Raw genomic sequence first — 26,572 nt, forward strand, 5'->3', positions numbered from 1 at the left:
CTAGACAAAATAAGAACATGATCTTTGGAACCAGGAAGGAATGAAAATCAGGTCCTGACTCTACTAATTTGCATGTCCCCAAGTCACTCCGAACGTCTACTTCTGCATGATGGAAACAAGCCACTGAGACAACAGCCCTTCCAAGGACTAAGGGAACACTTTGCCTCAAGCCCCTCATGTAGGGCCTGGCGAAAACCATGTATTCAGCCAATAAACAGTTGTTTGCTGCCATTTCCCCAACCAGGAAAAGACATAAAGAGAAACCAGGAATCGAGTCTGTCAGTACCAGGAATGTGTGTACTGCTTTCTTCATGCCTAGCCCAACTCCTCCAAAGAATTATCTGCACCTAGTACTTCCCCTTTGCCTCCTGTCCAAGCATCTTTGTGGTAGACAGACAGGGCTTTCTGCCTCAGTATCCACCCCCTCCCCACTGTAACACATCTGGGTGACATGACTTCTCCTTGTTTTCCAGAATGCCCCCAGGATGTGACCGTTCTAGGATGCTCCCTCAATGACAGACAATCTAAACAGGTGGCTCACAGTGTGGTTTGCGGTTGCACAGTGGCCTCCATAGGCGTGATGCCTGGAACTGCTGGAGGTGGCATGCTGCAGTGGGGACAGCCCCCCTGAGGCTCAGCTCCCACACAGGCAAGGGCCAGGCCAGAGGATGGTGAGGCAGCCAGAGCCACGGCCCCCCACAGCTATACCTGCATCATTACTGTGCTTTTAACTAATATCAATCAGCCAACTCCTATATTGTTATTTTCATTGTTTTGGTTTTAAAATTTTTCCAGATTTATGGAGGTATGATTGACAAATAAAAATTGTATATTTTGAGAGTGTCCAGTATGGTGTTTTGATATGTGAACACCTGCAATGATTACTACAGTCAAGCCACTTAGTACATCTGCCACCACACATAGTTACCTTTTCTCCTGCGGGTGAGTGGGGAGAATATTTAACATCTCCCCCCAGCAAAATTCAAGTCTACAATACAGATTTAGTGACTGTGGTCACCATGCTGTGCATTACCTCTCTAGAGCTTATCATCTTAAACTAAATTATCTATCCTATCGCCAACATCTTCCCAATTCTTACCTTTCCTCACAAAGCTGTGTGTCTCCAAGTCATCCCCCAGCTCAGCAAATGCTGCCATCATTTGTGACATTTGTCCTTCTGCTCTGGGAAGCTGGAAATTATATGGCCTCTTCCCTCTTCCTTCTCCCCCGTAGAGTCCTGCCATCTTGCGTATACTCATCAGGCTAGGCAGTGTGACTGCGTTAGTCCAGCCACGATCCCCTCTCCCATGTCTACACCTTCCCGCAAAACTTCCTCCACTGCCATTCCCTCTAAAGTTCTAAGACAACCCAGGGAAGGGTAGGTCCTCCTATTATTATATTGAAGACATTGATGGTTTTCCTTTATGATTCCTTTTTTAAGATTTTATTTATTTATTCATGAGAGACATAGAGAGAGAGAGAGGCAGAGAAGCAGGCTTCATGCAGGGAGCCCGACATGGGACTCAATCCTGGGACTCCAGGATCAGGCCCTGGGCCAAAGGCAGGCACTAAACTGCTAAGTCACCCAGGGATGCCCTTCCTTTATGATTCTTATTAAATTTAGAGTTGCATGTATGTATTTGTGGTTATTTGCACATACTTTTTCTTGCTGAGTTATAATCTTGATGAAGGCAGGGGCTGTGTCATGCTCCTATGCATACAGCCCAGCACAATGCCTGGCACGTGGAATATGAATACGATTAATTTCTTATTCTCAAATGAATGAAAAGTTAGAGTGCGAATGAGCTCTTACTGCGTAGAGGATATTGTGCTAGACAAGTTAGTTAGGGGAGATATATCTTAGGATAAGCATTTGCTCATGGACTTTTAGCATGGACAAATACAAAATGAGTGCAAGAGGATATTTTCACATGTGCAGTGGACATGAGCAAACCTATTTGTGAGGGCAGACAAAGGGGTCTACTGGGGGTATAAAAGTAGAAGGAAAAGATAAAGAACAGGTTTGATTTTCTCCACTTGAAAAATGAAGTATGTGAACCAGGTGATTGACGATAATTCTGAAATGCTGCTTCCCAGTTTTTCCTAGAGCCTGCCCTGCAAGGTGACAACTTCCCAGGTCTTTCTCCTAGGGTATATTAAGAGCACACATGATGGCTGAGTGGTGGAAATAGGGACACTTGTTTGTAGGGTGCTTGGCAAGGGCACATATACATTGTCTTCAGGTCTGGACGAGACCATTATGAGGCTTCAGCCATGGAGATCCAAGTCCTAACACCACTGGTCAATGATCTTGGGCTGTCTGCTGTCTAGTCCACACTGAACCCAGGTTTCTGAGGACAACTTGTTCTTGAAACAAAACGATAAAATAACTGACCAATTCTCTTTATTAAATAACAAGTAAATAGTCTATATACAGTCACTGGTCTTGCACATGAGTGCTTCCCCTTCTGTGGAAGTTATCCCATGTGATCAAAGCACCAGCTCAGCAGCATGCTCAAATGTCCAATAATAATGTGAATTGACCAGCAAGACATGCAGGTGACCCTCATAGTGTCAGTCACCATACATGCAGGAGAAAACAAACCAGCTCAATTCACAAAGATTTAGGTAAAGACTTATTAGCTTCATTTCAAATGACTGTGTTGTGCATCTCAGCAGCTCAACAATTCAACCAGCTGTTGCTCTTCAAAACATGTGTCACTTTCTTTGCATTTGGGTCAAACTCCAACTGTGAAGATCCATTGAAGAAATAGTAAAACCCTGGAAATATGGACAAGGGAAATGAGATATTTTTTCAAAGAAATAAATTTGGCAACATATAAAACTCAGAATAATAGATAATTAAAATTACTAAGTGATTAGAGTTTTACTATGTGCAGGGACAATGATAAGCATTTTATATGATTATCTTTTCATTTCATATGATTGTCTTTTCATTTCTTTCTGCAATAATCCTATGAGGGAAGCATATCTAACTCCATTCTACAGATAAGCAAGTGGAGAGTCAACTTTTGTTTGCCCAAGGTCACTCAGTGAGCAGAGGCTGGAGACAGCCTCCCAGCACTGCCTAAAGGCCAAGCCAGGCTCAATTTACTAGGTTATTCTGCTTCTTTGGATACTATGAACTCTTTATTTTCTCTTCCCCAATAGTCCTCCTCCCCTCTCCTCACATTACAGCCTGAGGGTCATTTCTGGTCCCAGAGAAGCATGGAAACTCCTTCAGAACACCAGAGAGCCATTTATGGCTCTGCCATTATGGTGTTTGGGTTACCTTTCAATAAGGATCACCAGCTTCCAGCCTTGAGCAGGAAAAAAATATAACTTTTTCATTTTTATTTTTTTGAAAGATTTATTTATTTATTTTAGAGAGAGAGAGAGCATGAGTGGGAGAAGCAGAGGGAGAGGGAGACAAAGAATCTCAAGCAGACTCCCCACTGAGCACAGAGCCGCTGTAGGGCTCCATTCCACAATGCTGAAATCATGACCTGAGCTGAAACCTAGAGTCGGATGCTCAATCTGCTGTGCCACCCAGGTGCCCCCCCAAAATTACTTTTTTCAAACTTTGGGTGCATGAAGAAGCAATTATTTACAACTGACCAGTGTGAGCAGTGACTGACCCCTCAGGGCAATCTCCCTGGGAATGAGTAGTTATAGCAAGATGGAGTGGAAGGGAAAGCCAGCCAGTGTGAAACCTGGTCACACCACTTGAGGGGATTTTTTTTTTTCCACTTGAGGGGATTTTTATACCCGCTTGGTAATTTGAAAAGTCTAGATGTAAGGAAGTGACACTTGAGCCCTTCAGGTTTTTTCTGCATATTCAAAATAGAGATTTGTGTTAATTGTCTTTATAATTCAAATCAATGTATTATATGAAGTGGTCATATAACTGGTATGGAATTAGTAAGTTGAAATCTGGGAGAGAGGAAGGAACCGATTAAAGAAAATCTGTCATTACATGGGCCGTGTGGGTGGCTCAGTCTCTTAAGCGTCTGACTCGATTTTGGCTCAGATCTTGATTTCCAGGTCATGAGATCAAGCCCTGCATTGGGCCCTGTGCTCATCAGGAAGTCTGCTTGAGTTTCTCTCCCTCTGCCTCTTCCTCAGTCATTCTCTATCTCAAGTAAATAAATAAATCTTAAAAAGAGAAACTCTGTCTTACAAATTAATCCAATTGTCCCTCTGCTACCATACAATGTTTCAAGCAACCCATTGCCAACAAAACAATGTCCTCTTACCAAATGCTTCAAACGCAGCATTGACCTTCGAGTCAACCCCTGGAAAGTCTTCTGCTATTTGCTTGGGAAAGCCTGGCTCCATGGATTGTCTCTTCTCATCAAATCTGCATCCAGTAAAAGAAACACAGCACAGCATCACACAGAGGCCAAGTTACCGAAATTCTTTTTTTTAGAAATTTTTTTAAAGATTCATTTATTTATTTATGATAGACACACACACACACGGAGAGAGAGGCAGAGACACAGGCAGAGGGAGAAGCAGGCTCCATGCCGGGAGCCCGACGCGGGGCTCGATCCCGGGACTCCAGGATTGCACCCTGGGCCAAAGGCAGGTGCCAAACCGCTGAGCCACCCAGGGATCCCCAAGTTACCGAAATTCTTAAGTCATGTTTGCTTTAATGTAGAATCCTAGTAAGCTTCCCAAGCACCACAAATAAATGTCAAACATGTTAAGTATTACAGAAATATGTGCGTTTAATGGTATTGCAAACTTATTTCTTAGAACTGTATCTCCACCAGGAGCAGAGGTAACATCCTGATCCAGCAGATGCTGTCTGTTATCATAGATCTAAGTCTGGACAGAAAGAACATTAGTTATCTTTCTATTGCAAAGACATGAAGGTATGAACAGATGAATTGGCTCATTCATCTCAAATACAGATTTCAAGTTCTCTACCACACTTAGCTCGTATATGTCCTCTCTACCCCGCACATCTGGATTTCCTATGGCAGCCTCTTAGGAAAAGGCAGAGATAAGGAAAGCACAGTGAATGTATTTCAGACTCACTGACTGGACATTGGTTCGTCCACCCAGTCGTCTGGGCAGATGGCCCAGGAATTAGCCTCTGTGAGTCCTAGGTTCTAGCCATAAAACTGGACCACTCTTGCTCATCATCCTCTGAAACAGGCAGCACTAATGAGAGCATGAGGTTAAGGGAAGCCCTGAAGAATCATCTAGTAAAGTGGGGAAGATGAGGCAAATACCCACAGAGATGATGAGTCCATGGGAAAGGAATGTTAACTTGTGGCCTGGATTCTTGAGGCTTCTTTCAAAAAAATCCAAGCCCATCTAGGTTTGGAGTCCAGGAACGGAGCTCCACAGGGTGGTGGGATTTGAGGCAGGTCTTGAAAGGTGAGTGGGTTGGTGGGGGTGGATTTGTGGGGGCTGGGGGCAGAGGAGAGAAGAGGTCCTCCAGGCAGGTGGGGCAGTTCCAGCAGGAAGCTCCTGCCTGCTGCTTACAGGCTTAAGGCAGAAGTGAGGCAGAGGCCTCTGTGACCAGCGCTGCTGCCTTTGAAAGCAAGTGTGACCCCATCCTTCATACTGGAAGGGAGGTCACGCTGAGAGTGACCTGCAGGTTTCCTCGGGGGGGGGGAAGAGAAGATAATTTCCCTAATGGGGTTCATACAAAGCCATCCCAACCACATCTTACCGCCAGTATTTGTCTTCTACGAAGAAGTACGTTTTCTTCTTTTCCTTATCAAAAACGGCTGCATCAATTTTCCTCACGGTTGGAGGAAAACCCAGGGTGTGGATGCCTTTTGGATAACCGGCTTGTACCTCAGTTCCTTTCATGGCCCAGAACTGATTTCCTGTTAAGAAAATAATTCAGAGTCACACTGAATTTATAACAGTCGAGTCTGAGTTTTAGAAAATACTTGTCAGCACCTTTGTTTTCATAGTGAAGATTTAATCCCCAGCTCAAAGTGGGCTTCTAACAAAAATCTGAAGATTGAATTAATGAACACAAATCAAAGGAGGGAATTTACAACTTTGAGTGATTTATATTCCTATGTGCATTTTTATTATCTGTAAAATATAAATAAAATCATACCAGACCCAGATGTTTTTCACTGTCTTAGAATAATGAAGGAGACACAATTTGTCATAGTAGAGAAAATTCAAGTCCTATTCAGTTTTCCTGTGAAAGCATTTATTTCAACAAGTTAAAGAAATTATTTAATAATTACCTTTAAAAATGAAAACAATATCCTTGCTAGTCTCTTCATATGCGGCATCCAAGCCTGAAGGAAGGGATGGCCAAAATGAAGAGATTAAATAGAACCCAGGTTCAAGTGTCCTGAGGGATTTTCGCCAAAAATGTCTGAAATACACAAAAAGGGAAATGAAAATTGAAAAACAGATTTTCACCTTTAGCATATTTTTCTCATTGTCTTCCTCACCCATCTTCCTCCCCCCTTTGTGTTCTAGGCTCGAAGGCAGGTAGAAATTAGGGATATCGCCAATGGGAAAATATCTTCTTTTTCTTGGGAAGCCTGCACTGGACCTCCAGCCAGAGTATTCCAAACCAGCTTCTTCTAAAGAGAAGGCGACCCAACTGTGCAATAATTAGCAATTCATGCAAACCATTGTAGCTGTCCTCACATCGTTTACAGATTCAAATAGGTGGATGGTGTGTGTACATGCATATGTATATGTCAGTATTTCTGGGGTGATTCTGGAAGTATGTACAGAGTCCTTAGCAGTTGATCGGTGGGGGGGATGCCTGGGGAACCCAGTGCCAGAGCAGTGAGGGCTTGCCTTTCACTTTCTTCCAATTTGTGCAGCTTGAATGTGTTATCATGGGCATATTTATCCAGCTGTGAGTAAATTAATTGATTAAATGTAATGCTGTTCTGATGCCATTTTTAAAGGAGACCAAGATAAAATTCTGATTCTGACGTTCAACTTGAGCCGTTTGAAGAGCAAGCCCCACTTATAGTGACTGGAAACAATAAGAGGACAGGAATCAAATCAAGTCTTTGAAAAAGAGCTTGACACTTTTAGGAGAATGTGGAGGGCGAAGCACTAGATCTCAAGGATTTCAAGCTCAGAGAAAACATTTTTGCTTTCAATATTTAAAAATCTTTATTAAGTCTCTGTTCTCCTTTCTAAGCATTGTACATCAAAAGAATAGATAGAGAAATGTAATTTTCTGGTCTGACCTGTCTTTAAAGAACAGGATCTCTCCCCTCAGGGTGCTGATTGCGTCGAAGGACAAAGTGGGGTCACATGCAGCTGGTGTCCCGGGTCCTGGAGGCACAGATTCCGTGGGCACCACGGGGTCATTGGAGGAATCAGAGGGAGGTCCTAAAGGGAACAGATGTGGGGTGCAAACAGAAGGAGAAATGTGATGACAGCCACCCATACACTCTCAGGGTGCTTTGAAATGCATTGCAAATGCTTTATGCAGCATTTTAAAGCTTTCCTGAAGACTATCACTGCAAAGCTACCATGCCTGATTTTTCCAGCATCACTTACTACCATACAGGGACTGGATGCCATTCACATCATCTTGAGAAAGATGGAAGCGGGCCAGATCTGCCAATACATTGTAGACTGGGTACATCAGAGCGCTAGGGTCGGCCGAGTGAAAGAGACCCAGGGAATGGCCAAGCTCATGAGCAGCAACGAGGAATAAATTGGTTCCTAAGTAGGAAATAATAAATAATAGTTACTTCATCCTTAAACACGTGTATATCCCCTAAGTCCTCTGTGTATTATACTAGTTTACTTCCTGGAAGTACACAGGGTTTTCTTTGCCTTATTTTTTGGTTAACTGATCAGCTGATTATACACTTCATGGAAAGCCAAGTGTTCTTCCAGGCTCATTCTTGAAATCAATCTTTGAGACAAAATATCCAGCCATGTCCAACCTACCCCCCACTCCTGCCCCAGGCTCTTATTTACTTCCTGAGAACCAGATCCCTTTTCTTATATTCTGGAAGGGAACCAAACCACTTGTTTAGCACATCCATAAATATTTCTCTTCATTTGTCAACGAAAAGCTAAACACTGTTTCAGCATATTAATGTTTGCCAGTTATGGTCTCAGTTAAATGAATCACAATTTATTCATCTAAATTCTGAAATCCTTAAACAACCATATGCCTATTATTTTCCATTGGACTATTGCCTGCATAATTTTTCCACCTCAAGATTATTATTAAGCATATAGTAGGCCTGGAAATATTTGTAATGATAATTGTCATAGAGTTTTCAAGATTGACCTAAAACATAGCATGCCTAATCACGCCTAGCATTTGTCACAAAAGAGATTTTGGCCACACAAACACTAGCTGTATTCATATTTTTTCCTTCATATTATTTAAACCCCCCTAAAAATTTAAAAAAATAAAAATAAATAAGTAAACCCAGAATGCTCAAAATTGGAAGTTATTGGATAATTACGTTTGACATGCTAAGTTTACTTTTGTAAGCATTATACATGTAACTTGTGATCCTAGAAAGTCCTCATTAGACACTTTGCAGTAAGAAGTTGTTGAGTTAAAACAAAGAAATATATCCAACACTAATGTTACATTCATAGTGTCTACAGAGATTTTATTTGTGTTTTGATTATAAATCCCAATAAATTTCAGAAGTTATATTATTTCTTTTAGCCAATTGTTTTAAAACTTTGGAAGCCAATCCTCAAAGTATACAGTTAAGAACTGAGAAATGTTCTACTATCTAAAAAATTTGGACATTGTATTTGGGGGCTAGTGCTTTATTTCAGAACAAGTCCATTGAAATCTTGTTAAACTAGAGACAGTAAAATGCTGATTTACCAGAAAAACCCAAACAGGAAAACTCAGCTTCTGAAATTTAATTATCATCTCCATTTTGAAGAGTAAAGAAGAAATTTCCCCCAATGGGATACAAGTGGTATCAAGTGCCTGTATTAGTGCAGAATTAATGCAATGCACCATCCCTTGGATATCTGTAATTTGATATAATGAGAAAATACTCTTAATGATGTTCCTAACCCACACTAGAGCTGAGGTCATCAAAGAAGTACTTAATGATGTTTCCATACTATGCTGATCAAGACAGAGAATAAACTTTTTAGATATCTGAAAAATGGTTAAAACAAAAATATATTATACTAACTCTTGAACCATTTGGAAAATCTGGGAAGCCTGCTTCTTAGCTATTAAGAATTTTCTAAATCTAAAAAAATCACCCACCAAAATCATTCTGAGAGCTGTGTAACTAACCTGATGTATCTCTTGTCCATTGTTCATCATCGTCAAAGTGGGCATCTCCATAAATGCCAGGCCCAGGTGGGTAAGCATGACCCAAAACATTTCCAGGTCCATCAAAAGGGTTAAAGTCTCCATGATCTAACAGAGAAAATGTTTTTATTGGAAAGATAGGTAATTAGGATCTCTTTGGAACATCCCCCACCCTCCCGCTCCCTCAACAATGGCAGCTAAATGGATGCGTTTCATGTTTTATTTGTTTTTGTTCCTCTACCTCTAACTGCAAAAGAAATCTTTATGTCAGCCTCTCCTTCATCAGTCCTGGAGAAAGTAAGTGGAGTCACCTCCTTCCAGACATTCAGAGCTTTCTCAATGGCAGAATCAACAGCATCTCTTGGCAAATCTGGTGTATAATTCATAATTCTTTAAGAAAAAAATTGAATGGGTTATTATTTTCTTCTGTGGTCATAATTTTTAAAATGTCGCTATAATGTGAAAACCTTTGTGGACCCATTACCTGTAAGTAAGGTGAGTTTTCCTCCACTTGGGCATGCCAGGGAAGGTGGTGAAGTCACCGACGTCAGGAACGCCACACCTGGGCCTGCGCATCATCTCCAGGGTGTCCGAGTCCACCTTCCCTGTCACCTCCAACCCGAGGAACTTCTGCATTTCTCGGATTTTTTCAACGACAGGACCACTGTCCCTTCTTCTGACAAATGGTTTCACATCTTTCCCAAGGTTGTAGTAGTTTTCTAGGTATTGCTAATAGGAAAATAAGTATAGTTTTCAGGTCATACTTATGATTTTTAGCCTTTTGTAGTAAATGGCAACTGCTGACTTAATCTGTCTATAGTATTCCTCTGGTTTACTGAAATCAAAATAAATGTCATATTCTGTTCAATTCTTCAGTAACAGACTCCTCCTCACTTCTGTTTTATCTTTGTAACCAGAACTTAGTCTACTCCCAAAGCAATGAAAATGAAGCAGAAAATCAAGATAAGTATCCAGTAAACCTAAAGGAGGAGCACAGAGCAAATAGGCTTCTTTGGGCATAATTGTGTTTCCCAAGCGCATTTATTCAACTCCCTTGGCTTTCTACTTTATGTGTCTCACGGGGACCTGGCTTAAGGAAAAATGTTGGACAAATCCCTGCCTGCGTCTAAACACGACCCTAGCAATATAAATATCTAGCTGAACTTACGTTGGATTAAAATGCCTCAAGAAGTTCCAACCAAGGTATGTTTAATGATGCTCTGCACCTGTTACTCCTGCACCTCAAGCCCCCGTGCCGCTGCCGCCACAGTGGTTGCAATCTTAAATAAACACCTAATATTTCTGGCCTTTTTTGTTCCTGTGTGAGAGGAGGCTGCATGGTGGGATAGAAGACTGTCCACATCCCTTACCCTATAGCCCTTGGTCCCTGAACGGCTCCTACACAGTCAGCCTCAAGCATCCCGAGTTTTGGGTGAATGGAAAGCAGAGATGGTTTTCCCACTTGGCCCTGCCAGTGCATGTGGGGATGTGTCCATCACTTACCTGGATGAGTTCCATGCTGTTGTTCTCATCCCCTGCAGCTCTGTCCACTGGATAGGCTGAGCACACAACCCCACAGAAGAGCAGTAGAGCTGGAAGATTCTGCATTTCCACAGTCTCTTCTTGGCTCTATGACGTCTTAGTAGTGCCTTGCTCCCTGCCTACCTTCTCCTGGATGCACTCTCTGGAGCCCTGACTTTTATAGGGTGACAGTGTTGGTTTAGGTCACCCGCAGCTTGACTCATGATTGCTTTCATCCGAGTGGCAGCAGGACCATGTCCAAAATTCCAAATCCAAAGTAGGATGATACAACCTACTTTACTAATTTCTCTCAACCTTTCCAATTTTGCAAATCATAACAGTGATTAAGCTCCAGGAAATGCTTCCTGTCTTTGTAAGAAGAAAACTGGGGCATTTTTTTTTATTATGGAAAAAAAAGTGACCAGAATTTACTAGAAAATTTATGTTTGTATGTTTGAGAGAAGAGGAAAGCTGAGTTGGTAAAAAGTCAGAATAGGTTAGAAGATTTAAATGCAGTTTTATTTTAAGGAAAATATACTTAAAATCAAATGTAATGAGATGTAAGTAAATGAAAAGCTGTGCTTACATAGCTCAAGCCTATACTATTAGATTCTGTTAAAACAGAAGAAATACATCTAGAATAAAATTGGAAGGAAGAGTTTATTTTTTGATTCCTTGATTTGAAATATATGCTATTAGTTTCTGGTTGGATTTGTTAGTTGTTGAGGAGGGAAAGCTCATGGGCAGGACAGAAGGAAGATTGTGAAGGGGAGGAGGTGTAACCTTTCTCTTCTGGTTTGTCTTCATTCTGTGCCCAATTTATGAGCAGGTGGCAGATCTCTGATGGCCGCCTGGAAATTACTGGTGGAGTTGACATGAAGTACATCATGCATAGGACCAAAATTCTCTTTCAATCTCTTTTCTTCATCCCTCAGTTCAAATTTGTAGATACTTTGAATTTTATTTTTTTTTAAAGATTTTATTTATTTATTTGAGAGAGAGAGAGAAAGAGAGTAAGCAGGCGGAGCGGCAGAGGGAGAGGGAGAAGCAGACTCCCCGCTGAGCAGGGAGCCCAGTGTGGGCTTGATCCCAGGACCCCAGGATCATGACCTGAGCTGAAGGCAGACACTTCACCAACTGAGCCCCCCAGGCACCCCTACTTTGAACTTAAAAAAAAAACCACCCTGAATTATCTCCCAGAGTGCTTATCTGTTTTCTCTTCTCTCTTTCCTTTTACTCCCTTCTCATCCCCTTCCTCCCCTTTCCCTCCTATCTCTTGCCCAGCAGAACGTCGCTCCCCACCCCCACACCCCAACTGAGGAACAAATGCTTGTGGGGAAGACTGGAGACATCCCCAGGGGAAGGGAGTTGGTTGAATGTTTTATCATCCTCTTGCCGCCTGCCACCCGCCCCTCCCTCGCTTGCCTGGCCTCCCTTAACCAGAAAAAGAGAAAGAAATGCAAATTGGAAAGAGCAAAGCTTGCAATTATTAAATGTCCACCAAGTGAACATTTTTTATTTGCCGCCACACTCAGGTTTTTCTTTCTTTGCTTATTTCTTTGCTGAGGAGCAGAACACCCAGGAATGAGAAACTCAGTGAAATGGTTAATAAAAATGAACAGTTAACAAATGCAAGTTTTGTTCACTGCTTTTGCATTTCTTGTGAATTTTCCTTTTTTTGCTGTATTTTTGTATGTTTCTGAATGAACGCTGGAAAGGTCTCCTCCAACATGTGTCAGAGAAGTAGTAAGACCCCTGTACCTGGCAGCGTCCAGTTATCTGCTGGCTACTTGCCAGGGGTTGAGCATCAAGTGTAAGCATCTGTTTTTAGACTAGATTCTATCCAAAGACATTCGTTCCTTTAGGGGAAAGAATGTGGATCTTGTCTTGATTGAAATCAGGGAAGTGCTCATCCACACTGATGTCTGGATAGCTAAGGGGGCTGAGTCCGGGGAAGGCTCCATAGAGTGAGGCAGAAGTTGTTACCCTCTAAACAGAAGAACCCTAGCAGCCACACCTCTCCATTCCTTCTGGATTAAGGTTGTTTTTGTGTAAATTTTCTCTAGGATCATAATTTGTAAAACATATTTCAAGTTTAGAGGGAAACCTAACAGGTATCATGTTTATTTTCCCAGTTGTCTAAACACAGTCAGCAAAGTGGGCCATGTTGTTGCTCCTGAAATGGATACAGAAGTCTGTTCAGACAGTGTCATCTGGTAAAATGATTTTAGAGACTTCTCCAGAAGTCTCAAGCCTCAGAAAGAGTTCACTATCTGTTTTTCAGTGGTACCTTGGACTCACCTCTCTTGTAGACTGTTCATGCTGGGCTAGAGTGGGATGGTGTAAACCATGCCTCCCTCCATCACTGTAAATTCTCATTTCCCTCCGCGCCCCTAATGGTGAACTGGGTGCCCAGGATAAAACAGACACCCTAAGATTGCTTAAAAATTAATAATATATTAATTATGAATGAAAGGTTCAAAGGAAGAGTCAAAGAGATGAATGAATAGTCAAAAAAACCTCATGAATCATGCAGATATTTCTAAATCCCCAGATCTTATGTGTCATATTTACCAAGTACCCTATTGACTAAATTTTTTTGTTTTATTGTCTTTGAAATCGTCTAATAAAGAATAAATTGAAGACTTGTATACTCTTATTCTTCATTCCTATGTCTGTAAAATATTAAAACTGTGCAGCATCTAGGGGTTTCTGACAATGTGTGAGAGTTGATTTGCATCTGGTAGATTAAATTTTAAAAGGCAATGCATTAATGAGGAATAGGTAGATCACAGAGCAACAGAGTGGAAGAAAAAAGGAAGAGAATGAGAACAAGAATAAATCCACTAAGTGTAGAGGGGGTCTGTGAACACTAGGAAAAAAGGTGGGCTTTTCCAGCACAGAAATGAAAATGACTGTTCCACAGAATGATTATTTGTTCTATGGCTAAAAACGTATGTCAAATAAGGGCTTGCTGCAAAAGCTGACCTGCAGAGCTCAGAGGACTGGCAGCAAACTTAAATTCAATCTGATTCAGAGTTGGACTCAAAAGCTGGCAGACAGTTCCAGTCACATCCTCCCTGATAACTTCTCGCTCTTCTCCAGGACTGATCAGACAAGATAATACATGAACCTGCTTCTCCCTCTCCCTCCCCCTGCTCGTGCTCTCCCTCTTACTCTCTTTCTCAATTAAATAAATAAAATCTTTAAAAAAAATTACACGATGCTCGTTACTGCCAGCTGAATCATTTTTTTTCAGAGATATGTTCATTTATTACACGTCTGAGTCTCTATCTTAAATGCCTCAGAACCCCCAACTGAGAGTGCACATTTGGAGATCACAAGTAATGGAGAAGCTTTGAGAAAACGTGACCAAATGAGCAATTTAAAAATAAGAAGGAAGGAGGGGAGGACAAAATGCAGAGATGAAGGAGGAAGAAAGGAAGGACATGATCCAGCAGAGCAGGTGGTTCCTGCAGAAGCACTTCTCGGGAGTATAAGAGCAGTTGGAACAGGCCCTGTGCAGAAGGAAGGCGTCTGCTGCAGGAAAAGCCACAGGGCAGTGGATGCAGAGGAAACGCCGGGAACAGAATGAATACCTATGCAGAGTCAAGAAAGCTGAACATCTCTTTGGAAAATAGTAGAATTATTATTATTATTTTTTTAAATAAAAAGTACCTGAAAGGTAGTGACAAAAAATGAAAAACGAGGCTATGGGCAAACAGGTTGGAGCTTTTTTGTGAAAACCCATTAGTCTCTGGCTAAAATGTTTATACTGTTTGTGATGGAAAGTCATATTTCTACAGATCTTTTATTTATTTTTTATTTTTTTAATTAATTAATTTATTTATGATAGTCACAGAGAGAGAGAGAGGCAGAGACATAGGCAGAGGGAGAAGCAGGCTCCATGCACCGGGAGCCCGATGTGGGATTCGATCCCGGGTCTCCAGGATCGCGCCCTGGGCCAAACCGCTGCGCCACCCAGGGATCCCTCTACAGATCTTTTAAATAAAGTTTTATATATTTCAATAAAATTTCATATTTTTATTGTAATAAAATACAGAATACAGAAAAATGTAGAAAGTAGAAAGGAGATCACAAACAGTCATGCCACAAGGAGAAAAACATGATTAACACTTCATTGTGCTTCCTTCTAATTTTTCATTTTTTTATATCATGGCGATTAGGTGAGATTTATAAAATTGTATCTGTTTTTTCCACAATTCTGAAACTCTCCAGCCAGGGAGAAATGCTAATAAGTACTTTTAATTTGAATTATAGGATCCTATTTGAATTATAGGAAAAATATGTTTCTTACAGGTTTAATATATGTTTTTCATAGTTGGAATTTAACTCCAGGGCACCTGGGTGGCTCAGCCAGTTAAGCATCTGCCTGCAGCTCAGGTCATGATCTCAGGGGTCCTGGGCTCCAGCTGGCATCAGGCTCCCTGCTCAGCAGTGTCTGCTTCTCCCTCCTCCTCTGTCCCTCCCCTTGCTCGTGCTCTCTCTCTCTCTCTCAAATAAATACATAAAATCTTAAAAAAAAAAAGAAAAAAGAAATTTGACCTCATACACTAATCTTCATGACTATTTGCTGCAGAAACATCCAAACATTTCAGTTGGAAGGTAAATTGAAACAGAAAAGGAAATTAGGAACAGATAATACAAGCACGTGGATGGTCAGGTTTCTTTTCATTTATGAAAGCATAATGACTCAGATCACTCAACGTGAGTGATAAAAATGTCGAAACCCATCACTGACATTCCTTGGTGGTAGCAACAGGCTTTGTGTGGCTCTGGGCAACTCCGATATTATGGAAAGAAGGAGGGTGTTTTGTAATATTCTTGGCAGAAGTATTCCAATTGTGCAAACAGAATAACACGAATTAAAGTTCCTAGTGGTACTCCAACAGGCAGCATGCTCCATCTAATTATAAAAAGTGTTACTTGAGAAACATGTTTTCCAATGCGAGGATAACAGTGGAAGTAGGACAGGTGGGAGCAGCCGCATGGGGCAGGCATGGCCCCCGACGGCTGAGTCCACCTGCAAGCCAACTTTCTGCGGAAAACAGACTTTGTCAAGCAAACTGGAAAGACAGCTCTGTTACACTTCCTAGAGTCTGACCTATGCATTCTGGAAATGTTCATTTGGAGTCAGTTGGCAATTGTATGCCTTTATGTAATTTTTTTCCAGGGGTGGTTCCACCATGTCTGAGCACATTTTTGTTAACCTCTCCTGTGGGAAATACCTTGGACCGGCATGAAGTGGGTCATGGTTTTTCCCCTCTCTTTCCAACCCAACACACATCCAGTAGAGACATGGCTTCAATGTTGTCTGGTGGGAAGAAAGTGATAGGAAGTACATGTTCTGGTGCCTGAGCAGATATGTGAGGAGCAAAATATCTTCCTAGTTCTTTCTGATTATCAGAGTCCCTGGGCTTCAGTTCATAAGATAGAGATGAGTCATCAAATCTTTTTCTCCAGGGATGCCTGGCTGGCTCAGTGGTTGTGAGTCTGGCTTCAGCTCAGGTCATGATTGTGGGGTCCAGGGATTGAGTCTCACATCGGGCTCCCTGCAGGAAGCCTGCTTCTCCCTCTGCCTGTGTCTCTGTCTCTCATGAATAAATAAATAAAACATTTTTTTTAAATCTTTTTTTTTCCGATGCAACTTTACTGCTGGTCTAAGCCACAGAACAATTCATTATAAAACAGCCAACTTTGTTTTCAATGTCACAGCTTTTTTGTTTCTTTTCATTTTATGTGCAAGTCTGGGAAAGGTTGCTTCAGTGACTACTAGCCAGGGTCGTCATCTTTATTTTTTAAAGAAATGTTTATCATAGAGTTAGGTATAAATATAGAGACAGATAATTTTCAAATTTCTAACTATTTAGGAGTATAAATTAAAATATATCTGAGCTGTTGCCCTTTGAGAGGTCCTATCCATGGAACACTATGGTTTTAGGAGCAGGATCGCTGCATTTTCTAACATTAACTTTTTAAAAAAGACTTTATTATTATTTTTTAAAGGTTTTATTTATTTATTTATTTATTTATTTATTTATTTATTTATTTATGAGAGACACAGAGAGAGAGAGAGGCAGAGACAAAGGCAGAGGGAGAGGCAGGCTCCATGCAGGGGGTCCGATATGGGACTCGATCCTGAGACTCCAGGATCATTCCCTGAACCAAAGGCAGATGCTCAACCACTGAGCCACTCAGGTGCCCCATAGCTCAGTCTTTTTTAAAAATAAGATTTATTTTTTTTATTTGAGAGAGAGAAAAAGAGCATGAGTTGGGGGATGGAAGAGGGAGAGAATCTCAAGCAGGTTCCTCACTCAGCACAGACCCTGATGCCAGGCTGGGTCCAATGACCCATGAGATTATGACTTGAGCCAGGAGTTGAACAACTAACTGATTGAGCCATCCAGGCACCGTTAGATCATTCCTTTTTAGTGACGAATAATATTCTGGATGTTACCACCCTTTATTTATCTTTTCACCTACTGGAAGACATCTAAATTCTTCCAAGTCTTAGAAGTTATGAATAAAGCATCTATGTATGGGTTTTTGTGTGGACATATGTTTTCAACACTTTTGAATAAATAACAAAGATCGTGATTGTTGGATCATATGGTAAGAGTATGTTTAGTTTTGTTAGAAACTTCCAAACTGTTTTCCAACTTGTACCATTTTGCATTCCCACCAGCAGTGCATGAGAGCCCCTGTTGCTCCACATGTTCTCCTGCATTTGATGTTGGCAGTGTTCTGGATTTTGGCATCTCATTGTTAATTGTAATCTGCACTTCCCTCATGACATGTGACATGGAGCATCTTTTTGTGTGCTTACTTGCTACCTGTGCATCTTCTCTGTTAAGGTGTCTGTTAAGGTCTTTGGCCCATTTTTAAATTGGGATGATTGTTTTTGTATTGTTATTGTTGAGTTTTAAGAGTTCTTTATATATTTTGGATAACAGTCCTTTATCAGATGTGTCTTTTGCAAAAATTTTTCCCGGTCTGTGGTTTGTCTTCTTGTTTCTCGACACTGTCTGTCACTGAGCAGAAATGTTTAGGTTTTTTTTTTTTTTTTAAGATTTTATTTATTTATTCATGAAAGACACACACAGAGAGAGGCAGAGACACAGGCAGAGGGAGAAACAGGCTCAAAGCAGGGAGCCTAATGCAGGAATTGATCCTGGGACTCCAGGATCACACCCTGGGCCAAAGGCAGGTGCTAAACCACTCAGCCACCCAGGGATCCCAGAAATGTTTAGTTTTAATGAAATCTAGTGTATCAACTCTGTCTCATGGATTGTGTCTTTGTTGCATCTAAAAGGTCTGCCACACCCAAGATCATTTGGGTTTTCTCTTGTGCTTTCTCTCTGGAGTTTTATGTTTCATATTTAAGCCTACAATCCATTCTGAGTTCATTTTGGTGAAGGCGTAAGATCTGTGCCTAGATTGACTTTTTGTGTGTGGACTTGCACATGCTTCAGGCTCCACTGCACTGCCTTTCTCCTTTCTCAAAGATCAGTTGACATACTGACATGGGTCTATTTCTGGGATCTTTCTCCTGTTCCCCTGATCTGTTTGTTTTTTCCCTTATACCACACTGACTTGATCACTGTGGCTTTGGTAAGTTTTGAAGTCAGATAGTATCAGCCTCCCACTTTGTTTTTTTGTTTTTCTCCTTCAATATTGTGCTTGCTATTCTGGACCTTTCTCCATATAAACTTTAGAGTGAAATTGTCAATATCTATACAATAACTTGCTGGGATTTTGACCAAGATGACTTGTCTAATTAGAATGAAAATTTTCCCAGTTACTGTTCTTGTTCAGATAAGTGACAACATCAGAACTCTGCTTCTATGGGATTTATCTGGTAGCAGGGATTGGCGTGGATTACAATATGAAAAAAGTGAAATTGATAGGTTTAGGGGCTATAATAATCATCTTATTGAAATATAAGGAAAACCTGAAGGACTACAGATATAAGTAAAAAGAACTGGCAAGGGAAAGAGATGGTCCAGTTAGAAAAAGAATAGGCAGGGTGAAAAAGGCATGACATAGCCTTGAGAAAAATAGAAACCACCTGGTCTGGGGTTAAAGGCGGGTTTCTCTTTTTATGACTTGGCAGATCTTTGCCTGGTGTGGAAATAAATGAAGGGGAACAAGGAATGATTGTTTATTCACAGCTTGCTATAACAAGGGAGTCAGCCACCATCACTTGTGTTTCAGCAGAGATTCAATAGCAGGGAGAGGAATGGGAAACTATTGTGGAAAAAGGTAGGGCTTCGTGGGTATCCTGCCTGGGGGCTTTTGGCATGAGGAAGCTGTACAGGGGTGAACTGGAAGCCAGGCATCTGTGCTATTTGTTTGGGGTGCATATTTGGCTTTTTCTGAGTGGTGTAGATTTGGAAATAGGGACAAATATTAGGGAAGCTACAAGTTGTCAGTCAAGTCCTGGACGTTTTGGACTGATTTTCACAGAAGTTACTGTTCAGCGTCCTGGGTTGTTACTAGAGATCACGATCTGGGTTCCTGCAAGTCTGACTTGTAGCAGGCTAACTTTCTGAGTTGTTTATTATAGATAAAGGAATTGGTTTCCTGGGCAGATTGCCGCAGATTGTGGGTCAATGTTCTGTTATATAGAATCTGTATAATAGATTTGTATATTCAGACTCTAATTGGAAAACTTGTTTCTACCCCATAGCTTATGCACCTCTGTGATAGATGAAAGCCCTTGGCTAAATGGCCTCTTCTTTTGCTATCCATATTTTCTTTGCTTAAACTCTGGAATTCATAAGTGTTGTATTCTGGGAGTTAGGTTTCTTCACATTTTTCTCAAATACCTAAAACCAGTAATGTTCATTGCCCTGACGGATCTGTGGTAATTGTCCTAGGCACTGCTTTGCCACAGCTCTGGGACATATCGTTTTCTTTTGAGTCACGATTGTAAAGCTGACACATGTGTGGAGGGGTCACATTATGTAAGAATGACAAAATGAAGTCTTATATTGTGGTCAAAGCTAAAATGAGCACTGGGTAAAAACCAAGGCAGGATGAACCCACCCAACCTCATGGTGGTGCTCCAGCTTATTCCCCACTACAAGTATACTGTGAGAAAAATGGAATCAGGGTTCTGAACTTTCATTACTTTATATACTTTTAGGTAATTAATGTCTGAGTCTTCTTGCAGTGTATAATATGGTCAAACAGATGTATATTCAAACTCATTCTTCAAGAAAGAAAGAAACTATATATGAATCATCTACTATGTGTCCTACATGTTACGGGTAGTACGTCTGGTCTTTACACCTGCACCATCAGGTGAAGATCAGTATCCTCACTTCACAGGTGCAAAAACTGAAGCTCAGGACAGTGTAAAACATTTGCTCAAGTCCATGAACAAACTAAGTAGGAAAGATGATGCAAATGTTGTCCAGTGAAAACCCAAACACACTAAAATACAAGTCTATAGACTGATTCTAATCCCTATATCTCGTCTGTTCATATTCTCTCTTAGCCTGGACTTAACTGTCTCCACAAATGTGATCTTATAAGCTTTCACATTTTTAAAAACTGGACCCTCTATGTGTCTCTTAACACAGGCCTGTCTGATAACCAGTTTTCAGTTTGGGGGGCACCTCTCATCAATATACGACCCCTGACTTCCATGTCCCCTTTTCAAATCCAGGCTTTCCTGCCTGTGTTCTTCACTTATGCTGCCCAGATGTGACCCAGTTAGGACACATATCTGGTAGCAGTCACTATGCGTCACTAAGATCAGAAATACACAAAGCCTCCTCATTCACCAAGGTTAGTTAGTGTTCCAATTCCTGAAAAAGTTCACAAAATCTTGCTGGCTGTGAATTTCCGAGTGCTTGTCAAAAAACCCAATTCTCAGGTTCTCAGCATAAATACTCACTTTGATACCTTTGTGTCCAAAACATATTTCACAATCCTTGTTTCTTTTCAAAGTCATATGTTATTCAACTATGGAATGGGAACATGCTGTTCTAAGTCATGAATTTAGGGCTTAAGTGCAAAAATGTCTCTTCAGACCTCACTTATATTCTCATTTCCCTTAAGATATTTTCTTGCTAACTCGACTGCTCCTAAAAAGTACAGAAAAGGACTAGGATTTTTGGTTTTGATGGTAATTTACTGATTATTTTATCTTGCCATTAGTCATGGGGCCAAACAGTATCAGATCATGTTCTTTGTTAATTAAAAGATTATCGGCCAAAAGAAGAAAAGTGGCATAGTAAAAAAAGCTTGAGTTTGGGGTTAAATGGCCCTCAGTTCAAGAATTAGTCTGGCACTTACCAGCTCTGTGACATCGAAAAAAACTGCCCTTTCATTTTTGTTCTTAAAATGGCTATAAAAATCTACCCTACAAGCTTGATATATATATAACAGAAAGTATATATGAACTTCTAGGCATATAATAAATATTATTCATAATCATTGGATAACTAAAGTGATGGCAAAAAATGAGGTGACTCTAACTTTGAATGATCTTAAGTGATGGGGAAGGAAAGAAATATGGAGACAATGGAGGAGGGAGACCATGAAAGTCAGAGAGGTTGTTGGGGTGTGAATATACCTTTGAGGGAGGACAGAAGCAAGACTGGGGAATTCTGGGTCAGAAGGAAGTCAAGATGGGAAGAGACAAGCTTCAGGTGAATAACTAGGAAGTTCTAGGAGCTTCACCTACATTAATCCTTGGATAAACCTCACAGACATATACTGTTTTCCCTGAGACTCAAGAGGTCAACTAACTTGATTTAGATCAGACAATGAATCACAGTACAGATTTCCTAACTTATCAATATCATGGACTTTGTACAGTGAGTCACTGTCGACAACTCTGCTTTCCAAGATAGTTGCAATGGGTTGAGAGACAAGCTACTCTTTTACTTCCTGCAGTATACAGACGATTTATTCCTAAGGGCCCTTTCATGGAAAACAGATTCAAATTTAATGAAACTTACTTTTCAGGGCTTTCCTGGGCTTGTAGGAGATATTTGAAATTTCTAGGGCTTTCCCATTCACCCTACACACATGCACACACACACCATGAGCTGAAGCTAGATTAAGGATGAATGAGCAGCTGGCCAAGAAAAATTGTGGAAAAAAAAGGGAATTCTCCAAGGTCAAATGCTTTGTTAGAAGGACCCTGAGGGTATTAAATCTTGAGTAATTTATAAGAGAGAGGTTCTGCATCTAAAAGCAACTGCCACAAATCCTAGAAAGAGACCCAGGTAGTTTCAGATGCTTCCTAATAGAAGCAATAACCAATATCTTTAAGGGGGGAAAAAAGCATGTCCTTTTTTAGACCCTCTAGATTGCGGCAAATTAAGATTTTTAAAAATGGATCCCATGAATTCACCTAATATTAGGTCACAATACAAGGGAACAAATTCTAGGAATGAAAGTCAATAGAAACAGCAAATAACACATTTCGGCCAACAAGGTCTTTGGAAATTTAAATGATTAAATCAAGGCTATAGAATAACAAAAAAATTTAAGGTATAAGGAAACAAATGATGAAACCACAGACATGAACCAGCGACAAGAAACTAACAAATGACTAGTCCGATCTGAAAATGAATCCAACGGAAATTTGCATTTCCCGGCTCTGGTTCCATTTACTCATTTTTCATATCTTTCATTTCTGTCCATATAATGTCCATGTTTTCCATGGAACCCTGAAATATCTTTATAACTGTTTTTAACATCCTTTTTCTGTTAATTTCATTATCTCTATCCTTCCTGCATATGTTTTTATTGACGGTTTTCTGTATTATGGGTCATATTTTCAAACTTCATTTCATAGCTGGTAAGTTTTTATTGGATAATAGACACTGTGGATGATCTTTGTTAGATATTTATATTTTTAATTTTTCTCTTAAAAGTGTTTAATTTTTAGTTGTAGCAGGCAGTTAAGTAATTTACAAATCACTATGACTTTTTGAAGTTTGATTTTAAGCATTTTTAGAATGAGTTCAGTGTAAGCCTTTACTCTAGGGCTCTTTTAGCCCTCCTATTGTGGTAGCTTTCCTGATTGCCTCAAATGTCCACTATCTCGCCACTGGCTGGATGGAACTGAAGCCCCTCCCAGTCCTGTGTAACCTCTGCGGATTGTTCAGTCAATAGCTCCCTGGTGGTATATATGCAGCTTTTTATTCATTGACAGACACATTGACAGACTCTCCCCATTTCTGGAATGTTTTCTCTGTATAGGGTTATAGTGTTCCCCTCTTCCACGCTCTGTTCTGCCAGTTGCAGCCATTTCCATCTCCCTGAACTTCAATGTCTGTTTCTTCAACTCAGTGAGTCCACTGTGTTCTGTTGGGAATCTCTTCCCATGTACTGTGTTCTAGAAACTACCTGAAGATAGAAAAGCAAGGAAAATTTGGGGGTCTGCATCATTTGCCTCTCTTCTCTTCTGGACTATATTTCCTGGCTCCCAGTGAATGGAATCAGCTGCTTTATACATTTTGCCCAATTTTTTCATTAATTGCTGGAAGGGATCCCTGGGTGACTCAGCAGTTTAGTGCCTGCCCTTGGCCCAGGGCCTGATCCTGGAGTCCCGGGATGGGGTCCTGCATTGGGCTTCCTGCATGGAGCCTGCTTCTCCCTCTCTCTGTGTCTCTGCCTCTCTCTCTCTGTGTCTCTCATGAATAAATAAATAAAATCTTTTAAAAAAATTAATCACAGCAGGAAGGAGAATTCAGTACTCACTACTCCAATATGGCCAGAAACAAAAGTGATCCTTACAAGTTCTATTTATTTACTAACACATAGAAAAGACAAAGCCTTGGATTTTAATCCCTATGAGCTGGAAGTTTTTCTTGCATAAGTAAGTATGATCTTTTTTTTTTTTTCAGTATAGTACAACCTTAGAATATTTTGATATTCTAATAGTAATGCTAGAAGGTCACTCTGAGGGATGATGCATACTGTAAAGACTGTTACTTCTGCTCCTCCTGGGATATCCCATTAACCACTGTGTTGTTACCCTCCACCTACACACTATGGAATACAGGATTTTCATTTCTTTTTACTGGGCCTTGATCCCATTCTGTTACCTACTGGACATCCCCACGTGAATGTCCTAAGGCTCCCAGACTCAATGGACCCAATTATCTCTGTTCCATCAACTACACCACTACCTCCTCCGTGACCTGCTTTTCCTTGCCTATTCCCTTACGATAATTTCTTAAACAAGATCCTTAAAAATCAACTTCTATTATTTCTTTTCAGTCATAACCCATGTGCAAAGCAGTCAGTGAACTTTATTTACTCTCACTTCTAGCTATTATAATATCCCCCACTTGAATGTTATTTCTGTCCTACCTATACCTAGGATACATTTTTAGATTTTCAATGTTTATTGCATGGACTAATGCAATAATATAGTAATTGTTCTGTTTTGGATTAGCCTTAGTTCCTTCTCATCGACATACAAAATTCCACCAAAAACATCTTCTACTAAGCAATTTAGTCATTTCTATCTATCTTAAGTCCCACCAATGAAATCATATTATTTTTGAGACCAACATCAAACTCATGACAGAAACTTCATGATCTGGTGTCTTATTCTTGCCATTCCTTCCTTCCTATTGTATGTTCCATTTTTTAAAAGCTGTTCTTTGTGTTTTGTGGGTTTTTGAAAAGGCTTCTTCTGTCTTCAATCCCTTTAGTTTAACATTTTCTGCCTGACAGATTTCTCTCGTGCTTTAAAAACACATCACTAATACTGTTTTCTACAGTCTTCTGTGGTCCCTGAATTCTTTGGCAGAGACTGACTGACACTTCCATCTAGTACATACTTCAGTTAATCTACCCACTTAATTATGCAGTGATTTTCTTGTTTACATGTCTGTCTTTTTCATGTTTTTACCATATTTTGTGCCTTTGAAGGCAAAAATTATCTCAGTCCTCTTGGGTCCCTCATGCTTATCACAAGTTCTAGAATTCAGCATATTCTCAATAAATATGTTTCAATGAATGAACAAAGGCAAAAATAAAGGGAAACTGGGAAACTTTATGTCACCCAGAGTGGCATATTTTTTTCCTTTCTTTTGTGCAAGGGCAGTGTCCTTCTCTACATTGTTAGAGTGTAGGAGGTGACAGGATTAGGAGGACTAGATTTGAGTTCTGTCTGGCCTGAGAAGTTGCTGGACTAGCATGTAGTCTTCTCTACCAAAAAATGCACAGCATTCTGCTCTCCTTTGTTGGTTGACTCATAAAGTATAATTTTCAAAAAAGTTTAAAGTGACTTTTATGTAAATATAGGATGAACACATTAAAGATATTATCCAATTCACTAACTAATGAGGGAATTGGCCTAAAGATCTGAAAAATATATATTCAATAAGAAATGCTAAAATGAGTTTTCTAATGACATAAATGCATTAATATCTTTTAGGGCAATAAAATAAAATGTTTGGGGTTGTCTCTTCTACCAGGCAGAAATCAATTATATTTCTAGTAGGTAACATTTATTTGCATTGTTGTCAAAAGAAACAATGCATTAGTGCCATTTTTATACTATTTCTGTCCTTCTGGATTTATAAAATAACCTGGTTGATGCAAAATCAAAGGTGCTCATTTTCGTAAAATCAACTATTCTCCAGAAGATCTGCTAGACAAATGTCCAGCACTCTATTGGAAAGATACTTGTAACTTCCAAGTACTGGATATTTTTTTCCTGACATTAGCAAGAGAGCACTATTACATTTTCCAAGGCAAAGTGATATTCCCTGGACTGGATGTACAAGGAATCCATGTGACAGATTAAAGACCTTTCCACTGAAAGGTCAAATGAAAGTACAAAGTAGTACAGAGCAGAGTGCCAGAAGGGTCTATTTTGTTTTTTTTTCCACTTTATGATTTTGAGAGGCAGAATTTTGTGGTGGTTAAGAACAGATTCTAGAGTCAAACTGACTGGCTTCGAATTGCAGCTCCAGAGCTATGTGACCTTGGGCAAAACTTTACCTCTCACTCCCTTGGTTTTCTCATCTGAAAAATGAGGGTAGCATTGCCTCATGCTTGCAATGAAACTTAAATGGGCTCTGTGTGTGCGCACACATGTGTGTGCACTTATCACTTAGAACAGTGCCTGGCACATGGTTAATGTTGTAAGGATTTGTTAAACAAAATGTAAAGATAGAACACAAATGGAGATAGAGGGACAAAGGATTCCCTTGTAAATCTTTGGAGACATTTCTCACTAGCACTGATGAGAATGAGAAGGGCATACTCTTTCTTGGCTTTTATTCTAATGCAGTCATCATTTAGGAGAAACAGTTTTCCTCCAAATAACTGAAGGCCAAAGACAATTCAACCCAGATACCACTGTTTTCTTTTGATGCTAATCCTGTGGGGAACTTTCTTCTTTTGAAGAATGTCCAGCATGCAGTGTCCTGTGGGGAAATAACATTTCTTCTCAGAACAACTTGACCCTATACCTGGCAAAGACAAAGCCAGGACTATTAAACTGAAGAAGCACATACTTGGGAATGGTTCTAAGCTATGAAGGACAGAAAACTCCATTCCCATCTAGAATCTTCCTGATCCTCATACTTTCTGAACTCAGTTCATTCTATTAATCAAAAATGATTAACGTCAGTCAGCAATTTCTGCAAATACATTGAAAACTACAAGCATTCCAGAAACCCATATCATCTTTTTTTTAAAGATTTTTTAGAATTTATTCAAGAGCATGCATGAGAGGGGGGCGGGGGAGAGAGAGAGAGCACGCGTGAGCAC

The 26,572-nt window shown here is 40.3% G+C and overlaps 1 protein-coding gene across 1 annotated transcript; it reads right to left on the reverse strand.

The window, feature by feature from the left end:
* Positions 1 to 2,463: 2,463 nt before the first annotated feature.
* Positions 2,464 to 10,918, reverse strand: LOC129497419 (stromelysin-1). The gene is made up of 10 exons (XM_055306295.1): positions 10,775 to 10,918; positions 9,756 to 10,000; positions 9,513 to 9,661; positions 9,254 to 9,379; positions 7,516 to 7,683; positions 7,200 to 7,344; positions 6,225 to 6,358; positions 5,687 to 5,846; positions 4,257 to 4,360; positions 2,464 to 2,781 (listed from the first exon to the last, which is right to left on the reverse strand). Exons 1-10 carry the CDS (start codon positions 10,877 to 10,879, stop codon positions 2,681 to 2,683), a joined length of 1,437 nt encoding a protein of 478 aa, XP_055162270.1. The 5' UTR covers positions 10,880 to 10,918; the 3' UTR covers positions 2,464 to 2,680.
* Positions 10,919 to 26,572: the final 15,654 nt, after the last annotated feature.

Source organism: Nyctereutes procyonoides, unplaced genomic scaffold (assembly GCF_905146905.1).
Source record: "Nyctereutes procyonoides isolate TBG_1078 unplaced genomic scaffold, NYPRO_anot_genome, whole genome shotgun sequence".
NCBI classification, from domain to species: Eukaryota; Metazoa; Chordata; class Mammalia; order Carnivora; family Canidae; genus Nyctereutes; species Nyctereutes procyonoides.